General features: G+C 40.0%; 1 protein-coding gene across 7 annotated transcripts in view; it reads right to left on the reverse strand.

Annotated features, from left to right (window-relative positions):
• The window catches only part of LOC110098592 (TOM1-like protein 5), a 60,421-nt gene extending 48,091 nt beyond the window's left edge, over positions 1-12,330 (reverse strand). The window contains exons 1-5 of one of the 7 annotated variants that reach the window (XM_028698450.1): positions 11,828-12,323; positions 11,596-11,718; positions 11,386-11,443; positions 11,052-11,156; positions 10,686-10,764 (exon numbers count right to left, since the gene is read on the reverse strand). In XM_028698450.1, coding sequence (XP_028554283.1) covers positions 10,686-10,764; positions 11,052-11,152 — 180 coding nt within the window. In that variant the 5' untranslated portion in view covers positions 11,153-11,156; positions 11,386-11,443; positions 11,596-11,718; positions 11,828-12,323. Of the gene's footprint in view, positions 1-10,685; positions 10,765-11,051; positions 11,210-11,385; positions 11,444-11,595; positions 11,725-11,827 lie in introns of all 7 variants that reach the window. The other 6 variants (XM_028698445.1, XM_028698439.1, XM_020825456.2 and 3 more) reach the window with 6 other exon arrangements.
• Positions 12,331-13,043: the final 713 nt, after the last annotated feature.

A 13,043-nucleotide genomic window follows, 5' to 3' on the forward strand; every position in this document is an offset into this window, starting at 1 on the left:
CATTAACCATAATAGAATAAAATGGGGCTTTAAATAGCCTCCTACAACATGACTCGAAACAAAAGACACAAACGCCCTTTGGGCTTACATATGACAACTCCCATAAGAGGGATACAACGGGAAATAATAAAACCACATAAGCAAATAACAAAATACATGAAAATAAAAATACATCCATGACTCAAAAATATAACGACTCGATCGTGGCCGTAGATCGGCGGCCCCGTCTCTGATAAACTCTCCATGATGATGTGATGTCACCATCATTCTCCCGGGGTGGGAGAAAACTCGACTCCGTCGAGTAAGGATCTTTGGTGCTCTCGTAGATCTCTAGTGCATTTGGGTCAATCTGCTGCAACTCCTCGCGATCTAGCTACGTGTCCTCTGGCTCGGGCTTTCCTTTCCACCTGATCAAATGTCTTCTTCGTCCTCCTTCTCTTGTGGATATGATCTCATCACTTAAGACTGCCTCCACTTGCTCTGCTATAGGAAATTTGGGAATATTTGATAGTGGAGGTAGGTTTGGGATCTCACAGGATGGGTTCACACAAGACTGTTTTGATAGTGGATTTCGTGGGTTAAAATTAGGACCTTCATATGCCACTAAGTCTTCTATGTTAAAAGAGGGATTTATATTGAAATCTGCAGGTAGATCTACTATATAAGCATTGTCATTAATTTTCTTAAGTACTTTGAAAGGTCCAGCACTCTTTGCATGCAATTTCTTAACTGTTCCTGGAGGGAACCGTTCTGGACGAATCCGCACCATAACAAAATCACCAACCTCAAAAGTTTTAAATAGACATTTTTAAATCTGCATGTAATTTGTATTCCTGGTTATTCTTTTCAATTTGTTGTGCAATGTCTTTATGAAGTTCATGCAAACGAGATGCAAATGCTGATGCAGACTCAGAAATCCTATACCTAGAACTCGTGGGTATCAGATCTAATGGCTGTCTAGGTTTGAACCCGTATACAATTTCAGAATGACTTAAACCCGTGGTTCGGTTAATTGAATTATTATAAGCAAACTCAGCGGTAGGAAGGATGGAATCCCAGTCTCTAATGTGCTCACCAACCAAGGACCGCAACAAGTTACCCAGACTCCTATTGACTACCTCAGTCTGACCATCTGTCTGTGGATGAAAGGTAGTGGAAAATTGAAGTTTGGTGCCCATTTTCATCCACAGGGTTTTCCAGAAATAGCTCGTGAACTTCACAACCCTATCCGACACAATGGTTTTGGATAAACCATGTAAACGGACGACCTCGTTGAAGTATAACTTCGCAATGTGTGAGGCATCAGATGTTTTAGAACATTGAATGAAATGTGCCATTTTGGAAAACCGGTCAACTACCACACAAATAGCATCATGCTTACGGAGTGTCTTGGGCAGGCCTAAGATAAAATCCATGCTAACATCCTGCCAAGGACAACTGGGGACAGGTAAGGGCGTGTAAAGACCAATGTTCTGCTTACGTTGCTTGGTCAGTTGGCAGGTGTGACACCGACTGACCAGCCGACCAACATCTCTCTTAAGGATGGGCCAAAAGAAACGGTACTCCACGGCTTCGATAGTTTTGTCCCGTCCGAAGTGCCCAGCGAGGCCTCCGCGTGGAGTTCCCAGACCAAAAATTCCCTAAGGGAGGTGCTCGGGAAGTAAAGCCTCTGGGCTTTGAAAAGATAACCATCCTCTAATAGGAAATCGTCCACTAAGCGCATGCTGCCAGAGGACAAGAGAGTGTAGGTCTCCTTAAGTCGGGGCATTCCAAATAATCCCTCTTTATTTGGTCAAATCCCACGACTTCTGCTCTCATCTCAGTGGTGGTCATCATACGACGACTGAGAGCATCGGCAGCTTTATTTTCAACTTCCGCCTTATGCCTAAGGGTGTACGTATACTCCTGAAGGAACTCAACCCATCGACCATGGCGCGCATTCAATTTCTTCTGGGAGTTGATATAACGCAGAGCTTCGTGATCCGAAAAGATGACGAATTCTTGCGGGAGCAAGTAATGTCGCCAATAACGAAGTGATTGGATCACGGCGTAGAACTCTTTGTCATATGTAGAATAACGCTGCCGGATATCATTCAATTTCTCACTGAAGTAAGCTACTGGGTGACCTTCCTGGGAGAGGACTCCTCCAATTCCGACCCCCGAAGCATCGCAAGTTACTTCGAAGACTTTGGAGAAATCAGGAAGTCGCATCACTGGGGCCTCCACCATTTTCTGCTTAATCTCATCAAAAGCTCTAGTGGCGGCCGGGGTCCAGTGGAAATCACCCTTCTTTAGGCAGTCAGTGATAGGAGAAACAATCGTGCTGAAGTTCCGTATGAATCTCCTATAGAAGGTGGCTAATCCGTGGAAGCTGCGGACTTCCCGGATAGTCTGAGGGATAGGCCACTCTACAATGGCCCTCACCTTCTCGGGGTCTGCGGAAACCCCTTGGGCTGATACGATGAAGCCCAGGAAGATGACGCGATCTACTAGGAAGGTGCATTTCTTAGGATTGGCATATAATTGCTCCTTCCTTAAGACCCACAAACTTGCCTTAAGTGGTCTATGTGCTGCTTAATGGAGCGACTGTATATAAGAATGTCATCAAAGTAGACGACGATAAACTTTCCCATAAAAGGACGCAGCACTTAAGTCATGATTCGCATAAAAGTGCTAGGGGCATTACTGAGCCCAAATGGCATGACTAACCACTCATAAAGACCATCCTTGGGGGGGGGACTTCAAAAGATTGGAGGAGAGAATAGGGTGAATGGACTATGCTTCAGATGTGATGAGAAGTATACTTCAGGGCATAGGTGTAGGGACCAAATTCTTCAGGTTCTCATCGTTTGTGGCGACAAGGAAGCTGAGGAGGGAGGTGAAAGTGGGGTAGAGGGAGAGATGGATGACAAGCTGCATCTAAATATGGCGGAGGTCTCCCTGAATTCAGTGGTATGATTCACTCTAAATCATACCATGAAGGTGAAGGCGGAAATAGCAAACAGGGATGCGGTGGCGTTGATTGACATTGGGGCTACCCACAATTTCATCTCCAACCAGATCGTGAACCAATTGGAGGTGAAATTGGTGGACACAGGATGTTATTAAGTGATGATGCGTACAAGGAAGGTGGAGACGGGTCAGGGGTTCTATAGAGTAGTGTTCATCATACAGGGGTTCAAGTGATAGAGGGTTTTCTCCCACTAGAGTTAGCAATCACTGATGTCATCCTGGGGATGAAGTGGCTACAGATCATGGGAGACACCAAGGTCAACTGGGGAGCATTAACGATGGAGCTGGTGATGGAAGGGAGAGAGTAGTGATAAGGGGAGATGCAAGGCTCTCCAAAGCCATGGTATCACTTAAAACCATGATGAGGAGAAAACATGAGGTGGGGGAAGGTTATCTGGTGGAACTACACATACAGGAGGGGATCAGATTAGAGGAGGGAGGGGATGTTCCTATTTTAGTGAAGCCCTTGATACAGCAATTCAAAGAGTTTTTCAGCCACCTCAGAGATTGCCACCACCAAGAGAGCAGGAGCATGCTATCACCTTGAGAGATGTGTCACCCATCAATGTCAGGTTTTACCGCTGTCCTCAATTTCAAAAGGATGAGATTGAGAAGATGATTAGAGAGATGCTAGAAGCAGAGATTATCAGACCAGGTGTTAGCCCTTTTCTAGCCTAATGTTATTGTTTAAGAAAAATGATGAGAGTTGAAGGTTTTATGTAGACTACAGGGCATTGAATAACGAAACTGTGCCAGACAAGTTTCTCATTCCAGTGATAAATGAGCTATTGGATGAGTTGAGTGGGGCAAATATTTTCACCAAGATCGATCTGAAGTCAGGGTATTATCAGATCAAGATGAAAAGGGAGGATGTGCCAAAGACTGCTTTCAAAACTAATGAAGGGCATTATAAATTTCTAATCATACCTTTTGGCCTCACTAACACCCCAGGCACTTTCTAGTCCCTCATGAACAAAGTCTTCAGATCCTATCTCAGGCAATTTATGTTGGTGTTTTTTTATGACATCCTGGTTTATAGCAGGTTAGAGGAGCACTGGGAGCACTTCATGAGGGTTTTAGAGGTGTTACAGGAGCACCAGCTAAGGGCGAATATGAAGAAATGTTGTTTTTCCCAAGCCAGTGTGGAGTACTTAGGGCATATAGTCTCTAAGGAGGAGGTGGCAACATATCAGGCCAAAATTGAAGCTATGTTGAGATGGCCAGTGCCCAAGATTCTTAGGGAGTTAGAGGGGATTCTAGGACTGACAGGATACTACAGGAGATTCGTGAAAGGGTACAACACCATTGCATGGCCACTGACATAACAATTAAAGAATGCTGGTTTCTTATGCGGAGAGGCGGCTACAGCAGCATTTGAGAGCTTAAAGAATGTCATGACTACTCTGTCAGTCTTGGCCCTACCAGATTTCACTCAGGTCTTCATAGTAGAGGAAAATGCCTCAAGGTTTGGATTAGGAGCAGTACTCATGCATAGCCATTGACCCATCGCCTATTTCAGATCGGTGTTGATAGCTAGGCCAGGCAGGCTGAAATCAATTTATGAGAGAAAAATGATGACCATCATGTTAGACATCAAGAAGTGGCGACCCTACTTGTTAGACTGTCATTTCTTTGTCAGGACGGACCCTCGGAGTTTGAAGTACTTACTGGAACAGAGGATGGTTACAAAGGAGCATCAGATATGACAGTCAAAGTTGTTGGGTTATGATTTTAAAATTCAGTATAAGCCAAGGGTGGAGAACAAAGCAACAGATGCCTTATCCAGATGTATGGGGGAGTTACATGCGATAGTAGTATCAATACCACTGATGTTGGATTAGGAGGCCATTAAGGAGGAGAGTGCGAGGGATGAGGAGTTGGGAAGGATCAGAGCTGATTTATGGAAGGATGGAAGTAGCCACTCATGGTACTTTCTAGAATGTGAGAGGTTTCTGTATCAGAGTTCCACGGAGCAAGGAGCAACTCTGGTAGTGAGTTCCACGGAATTCTATATACAAAGACAATGATTACAAGCTATGCCTTTAAATTTTTTTGGACAAGGAATTCTATATTACTAATTCTTCCCTATTAACCACAGGAGCAACTCCCTTGGTAGTGAGTTCCATGGAGCATCCTGCGCCACCAGTAGTTGGAGCCGCACCCACTATTGAAGATGCCACGCTCATCATTGAAGTTGTCGAGGACGTTGGGGAGGCGACAGTGTTTCCCTCAATTGAAGGACCTCCTGCAAGCCCGCCTATGATGGACATTCAGGCACCGACCTTATCCCTCTCCGTCAACAACTCTATAAGTGATGGGATCCCTGCACAAGCATCGTTGATGCTAAAAAGCTTCATCGAGCACATCAACCTAATGGAGAAAGTCCTCAATATGCAATTCAGAGATATGGAGGTGACTTGCTAATTCGTTAAAGCAAATCACTTTGTCTCTAATGAGTGGTTCCTCCTACAATACTTGATAAAGATATGAGTGGTACCTCCACCGATAGTGTTAGATGTAGTATGTAGGATTTTTGGTGGGATGAGTAGGTTTGTATAGGGGCTATTTGGCAACAAGTAGGATTTAATTTTAGTAGGATTTAATAAATCCTATAATTCCAGATTTACTAAATCCTGAAAATTGTTTGGCAAGATAAGTGTTGAATCCTTTTAAACCCTATGGAACAGTTTTGTAATGTAATCCAAGATTTAAGGCACTTAGTATATTAAAAAATTAAATTAATTTGTGTTTTAATTTTAATTTGCATTTTAAATACAAGATATATGTTAAATCTACTTATAATTAATATAAATAAATTATAATTACAAAAATCATATAACTTGAAAATAATTTAATTATGAAATAATTTATTAATTTTAATTTTTTTTATATTTATGATTATTAATTATAATAAAATTTAAATTAATTATCAATTAATTTAAGTATTTAAATATTTATTAATTATATTCTATTTTTAATTAATTTAAATTAAATTAATTTATTCATAAGCTATATTTCTCTTTTTCCTTTTTCTTGATGACTTTCTTTTTACTAATTCTCTTACTATTTTATTCCTATATTTTTGTGGATGTCTTGATTCAGCAGATTTGCTAGGTTTGTTTTTTCCCATTCTCCACAGTTTGTTGCTCTTTGAATTTGCCTCCTTTTCGTGACAGGTAGAGTTTTGAACGAGTAGTTAAATAACTTTTTCACCTCCTTCGACGACGTTCCTTCCTGTTGGATCCGAAATCACACTTTGAAGTTCGTCTATTCGACCGAAAGTAACAATGACGACAAGAGCTTGCTCGTTGCGAAGGTAGCCATCTTTCTATTGTTCGAGCGCTTTTTCGGCCAAATCCTGTAAATCAATTGAACTCTTAGAGACTTGGATTTAGTAAATATGGAATTTATGGCAAAAAGGGTGAAACAAAAGATTTAATTCGGTGTGAAATCTAACGGTTCCAGATTTAGCATAAATCTTGCTCAAATTATGCCAAATAGCCCCATAGAGTCCAAGCTATATTTAGTGTATTTACTACCTCTTGTTCATCATTGGGGTTTATGAAGTGTACAAGAATGTCAGTTAATGTTTGGGCCATGATCATCATTCTTGGTGCATAAGTAATATGAAAATCAATCAACTCCACAATCACCTTAACTTTGTCAGGATTTACTTTGATGCCCTCTGGTGTTAAAAGAAACCAAAGAAAGTTGCCTGAACCTGCACCAAAGTGCACTTTAGAGGATTAAGTCACATATTACATCTTTTGAGCATGGTGAATATCTTATTCAGGTCTAGCACAATGTTATTCAAGTGACTTTCTCTTCACCATCAAATCATCCATATAAACCTCAAAAATTACGCCTTTCTGCTCCTTGAAGACTTAATTCATAATATTTTGATAGGTTGCCCCTACATTCTTAAAGCCAAAAAAACATGACCTAGTTGTAGAGACATTCACATTTGATGAAAGTGGTTTTTTCATAACTGTGGAGATGTATCTTGATTTAGTGATAGCCCGAAATAGCGGCTTATCACTAGGAATCCAACAATCGAATCCACCAACAAGTCAATACTGGGAAATGGATACCTGCTCTTTGGGCATGCCAAGTTAAGGTTGGTGAAGTCGATGCACATCCTCCATTTGCAGTTTTCCTTCTACATCATCACGATATTAGAGATTCAATCAAGATATTATACCTCTCTAATAAAGTCAACATAGAGCGACTTTCCAACATCTTGTTTTTTAGGCTTGGCTAGTATAGCAATAGTCTTCCTCATTTTATGCTTGCATGGTTCGGGTTCTCCTTTCACATTCAATTTATGGAAGGTAGCTTCCATATTATGCCGGGCACTCCATTGTTATCCATGCAAAGACATCGAAATCATCCCTGAGAGTTTGGACGAGTTTGCCTCGATGTATGGGTCTAAAAGACACTTATTCACAAGGCTCTTTGGGTCGTCCTCCATGACTAAAACTTCCTCCACTGCCTCAGTAGTCTCTAACCCTAGTCCTCGCTCTATTTCAAGCTACATCACTTCTTTTAGGGAGGTCACTACCATCCTGAGAGCCTTCAAGTAGCACGTCTATGATTGTGTGATGTCAGCTCTCATCGTGATCTCCTGATCATCTAGTAGGAATTTGACTGCCATATGATACATCGAGATGACTATCTTGAATGTATTCATGAGAGGTCATTAAAAGATTGCATTATAGGTGGTCGATGTGTTAAATGATTATCAAGGCAACCATGGTGGTGTACTGATTGATGGTCACACCCGCCCCACATGATAAGCAGCACGATCAAGCCTTCACTGTCCCTATGCTCTCCAAAAAAACTATAGAGAGGACCTGAAGTAGGAGCAAGCTGTGAGAAAAGCAAATTCATCTTTTTAAATATATATATATATATATATATAGATATATAAATAATATTAACCAAACTCTCAGTGTCCATCAAGATATTGCCTACCTGATAATTGGATACAAGAGTGATGACGACAACAGTATCATTAAAGGGGTTTCCACTCACAGGCTTGTCCGCTATGGAAAGTGATCGTGGTGACATCATTTGTTGGTGCCCGTATGGCGATAGTTGACCTAACTTCACCTATTTGTGGCCTATTGGAGCCGGCTTCCACGGACGTCTCAATTAATTCCCCACCCAAGAAGACAGGTGCCACTCCAAATTTATGGATTAAGTGAGTAAGAATGGGATTGTTCTCATTATTCTCCATAGGGGTCTTTCCTAGGAAATGACAAAGGTTGTTGATTACGAACTCCTTCAATTTTTTTTGTCTTGATAAGATCTTCAACTAGCCCACGAAGGTGCCTGCACTCCTTGGTGTTGTGACCAAGATCTTTACGTAAGGCGTAGTATCTAGAGGTGTCTCTTATGTGGGCATTCAACTTCATCGATGTTGAGTTCTTAAAGAATTTTTAATTTTTAATTTTGAATAATAGGCTCCACAAGCTCGGCCATGGAAACACGTAAGGGAGTCACCGTGGGATAGTGGTGAGCAATGAGCATACCTTCTTCATGGTGTGGGCATGTTGCCTGCAATGCCTCCTCAACTCACAGTACAGATGGACATACTATTCTGAGCGACCTCGCTTATAGCGGCATTCTCTGCAAACCGGGGTTATGCCAATCACGCAGGATGTGAGGTTTATATATGGCTTTAAATTCCTTTGATCACTTCTCTCACACTCTGAACAAGGGATCGATCATGCTTGATGGCAAGTTCTTTGGAGAAAGTGGTCAAAGACTCCACCACTTGGTTGTATTCCTCAGCGTTGACATGGCTACTGACGAGTTCGAGAAATTCAACTAATGTCTTGGGTTGCTGCAATCCTAGTGCATAACAGAATGGGCTTTACCTCAATCCTTGAGATGCTGCAGCCTATGCGACAATTGGTTTTAAGACTTTCAGCTCAAGTATATCCTCTTGAAACCAAGCAAAAAAGCTGCAAAGCGACTCATCTTGCTCTTGTGCTTCTTGAGAAGAGCTTGCACGTTCTTTAGTAGCCTTTGGCTGCTCGCAAACAGGGTAATAAACATCCTCTTGAATGCTTCATAAGAGGTGATTTTCCCCTCACGGGCAGGCAAGTGAACCACCAAAGGGCAAAATCCTTGAAGTTGGTTAAAAAAGGAGATTGTCAAATGGATCAATCCTCCCTCTGTAGGACTCAAGGTCGGGGCAACTTGAACTTGCGAGATGACCTCAACTTCATGATCTCCGTTGAAAATACATTAGTCAGTTATGGCCCTACTCTTCTTACACGTCGGGGAGGAGACTTATATTCTTCATCACTAGTGAGGGTGTAAATGGGTTTTGGATTGGGTGTAGAGGTAAGCGCATTAGTTTCTAGCCTTCTTGAATGGATAAATTAGTCAATAGATCATTTTTGGGTTGCTCTCATTGAAAGCATTTCCCAATAATTCTCCAAATGCATCTTGAATCACTTGCAATTGTCTTTATTCCATCTCTGTGAGGTCAAGACAAGTGGTGAAGTTTGGGTTGTCCATGTTCATGGAAGGTTATAGATTTTCGTGTTCTTCAAGACATGTTCGTCTTCGTGTCATTGTCATCAATTCACACTTACCATATTGTTTAGGATTTTGGATACAAATTTGTCTATAGATGATACCTGAATTTACTAGCAAGCAATCTTCTAGACAAGAACTAAAGAATCAAGAGTTCAGTTTAATATGGAGGAGAGAGAAATGAGATAGCTCAAATATCCAAAAGTGTTTAAAAATGTCAAGCATCAGACGTGTCCAAAATATCCAAAATGTGTCTCTCACTATTATTTATAAAGGCTTGAAAGGGCTATAGGAAAGGTTACAAACAATAAAAGGTAAAAAATTACAACATTTCATGTGATCCAATTAAATTATACAAGACACGTGTAGTAGGCTAGTGGGTGTCCACATAGCTCTGAACCTCTAACAAAACCCTCGATTCTAGAGTGAGTCCCTTGGGCGAGGAATTTAAAACCATCAAGGTTATTCATCAGTAAAATCAATATCCAAACTTCAACAAAATATTTTTGTAACAAATATAAATGATAAAGGTGCTCATCCTGACAGTATAAAGATGGGTGCTCACATTTGTGTGCCTCGGTCATTTTGTAAGAATTAACAACTATAACAACTACTTCTAAAGCTATTACTAGCTTGATATTTCAAATAAACTTCTAATCCTAGCCAATAAGATGAAAAAGACATCATGCCAGGTCTGACCTTTCAGCATTCTTGTCAACCTATCATCCTCATGGGACTTTCCATCTTCCTTTGCATCTCTAAAATGCTTCTAAATTTTAAGATCCACGTTTCAATACTCGGGAAGATTAAAGGGCATCATCAGCAGATGTTGAATAAAAATATGTGCTAAAAAATATGTGCTAGTAACTCTGTAATGTGGCACAAAAAACAAATATCCATTTCTCTAGTTACTAAATAAAAGATGGATGCATAAATAATTGTGAGAAACAATATAATATAATGCTTGTTACTAATTTCAGCTTACTGAAGCTAGAAATTAGATCCCTTAGAAGTTCTGATAAGGAAGTTAAAATCATATATGTTACTCAACAGCCGAATAAATATTGACATGTGCGTGAAATATATTTTGTGACAAATAACTAATTTATAAACAAGGAGCTCACCCTGACAGTAAAAAGTTGGGTGTTCGCATTCTTGTGGCCAAGTCGTTTTTTTACGCATTTTACTACATCTTTTGCTTGCCTGGTCACCAGAAAACAAAAAAAAAATCACTTATATACAGAGTAGTAACATATGGGCTTACACATAAAATCACAACCAGCACAGAAGAACAATTAAGCAAGTTTATTATACAATATAAATGACTCATTTTTGCAAATTAAAGAGAAGCCAACCACCAAGAAGGGCTGCTTCCAGAACAACAGATCGAAAAATACAAATAATGAAAGAATGGAATCCATCAAGTTAAAAAAAAGGTCGTGCAGAAAACAGAAATATGATTTTTAAAAGCTCAAGGCTAAAGAGCATACCCATGATCTTTCGCAACTAGTTCACATATTTCAATGCTCTTAGTCCAATCCATATCCATTAGCTTCTCAGAAGTTGCAGATTTCACCATTTCAGCAGCCATGAGTCTATTATTGGTATCAAAACTTGATTAGAACAGTAGATCCCATTTACGTGCAAGCTTCAAATGAATAGAACTTCAAATCATCTTTAAGCACTATTTAATAACTAAAAGCAGTTAAGTTAAGCATCCCAATTCCTAAATATAGTTATGCATCCAAGAGCACCCGTTCAAAGGTACAGAAGTTAATAGCATCTTAAATGAAGCAATGACCGCAAACTAGGCAAAAATTTTACTTGAATTGTTTTTCCTTCAAATTTCCGTATTGGAAATAAACTCCAGCCACTTGACACCCTGTAAATCAAAAAAACCATATTGAAGCAAATAGAACGAAATAGTATGCTCGAAATATAGTCGATCATATTACGCTATAGAAAAGTCGAGGAAAAAAAAAGGAGATAACAAAAACGGAGACCGCTTAAAGAAAAGCAAAACAAGGTGAACACCTAAGACCAACAACTATGCCTTCGAAAACGACTACCCAGTAGCGACCGCAGATGGACAAGCGCACTACGCGCCCGCACTGTAGAGGGCTGATGCAGTTCGCTTAGGAAGTTTCAAATACTCAACTGCTTCTAGCATAAATTAATACAAATCATAGCTCAGCCACCACATAGATCGTAAAAGAAACCAAGAACATACATCGACTAAAAAAACCAGAAAGTTTACGAACTCTACCAGCGTACTCAAGGTATCTTCGCTCTCCAAACGAAGCCTAGGCGCGTGGCAATCCAAATGGTTTCCACATTCCCACCAACTGCTTAGGGTTTGCTTTCTTTCCAAGCTTGAGATCTTCCCCAAAAACACGGGAGCATTCAGGGCTAGGGCTCCTCTTTCTTCCTCAAAATTGAAACTTTTAAGCCGTGCTTCCTCTGAGGAAAACAAGAATGGGACACCGCGTTAGAGAGCAGTGGGCGCTTTGTGGTGCTGAACGTTGGGGAGGTTGCGGTGGCAAACAGGGAGAGAGGTAGGGGAGACAAAAAAAACAAAGTGACAGCGCCAATACAGAGTGTTTCCGGATGTTTCACGGTTAGGAACGACAATGATGGGTCCTGCATGGGGGTAATTTGGATCAACGTAACAATCTACGTTGACGCTGCCTTCTGATGTCCATAGAGGTTGCTTCTCCGTGGCCTTCCATGTGACCACGTGCGCAGCGGTCGGATGAGTGTGGCTAAGCTGATTGGAGATACCATGGATAAGATTGGGCTTCATGTAAACATCTTTTTTCTTCTATTGAGAATCTTAAGAAGAAGCAAAAAATGATCATCTTAATTTTAATTTAGTTTTTATTAATTTTAATTCTCTTATTAAAAATCATCTTTTTCTTTGATCTTCTTAGGTTTCTCAGCAGGCTAAACAACAATAGATTTCTTGTGGAGGAGATGATTTAGGATTTTTTTCATTCTAAAATTATATGCAAGCAGAATTACAATAAGATTCATTATATTTCTTATTCTCAAGAGATTGTTATGGATGTTATTGATATTGCTAATACTTTTGCGAGTCATTATAAAACTATATTTAATTCTCCTATTCCGATTAACTCTACTTCTTTCAATATTCTTGTTGTTAATATTATTCTGGACTGTTTGAAAGCTGTTTTGATTCTCCTGGTTTCGATAGAAGAAATTAAAAAGGTTGTTTTAAATAGCCCTAAAATTTCTGCCCTGGGACCTGATGGTTATACTTTTGAATTTTTTAAGACTACTTGGGAGATTGTTGGTCCTACCTTGTGTAAAGTTGTTCTTTATTATTTCAATTCTTGGTTTATGTCGAGAGCTGTTACAACTTTTGATATCACTTATTCGTAAAAAGAATATTTCTACTAATGTCTGAGATTTTAGGTCTATCTCTTTATGCAATATATTTTTATAAAATTGTGGCTAAAATT

This window comes from Dendrobium catenatum, unplaced genomic scaffold, assembly GCF_001605985.2.
Source record: "Dendrobium catenatum unplaced genomic scaffold, ASM160598v2 fragScaff_scaffold_124, whole genome shotgun sequence".
Taxonomy (NCBI): Eukaryota; Viridiplantae; Streptophyta; class Magnoliopsida; order Asparagales; family Orchidaceae; genus Dendrobium; species Dendrobium catenatum.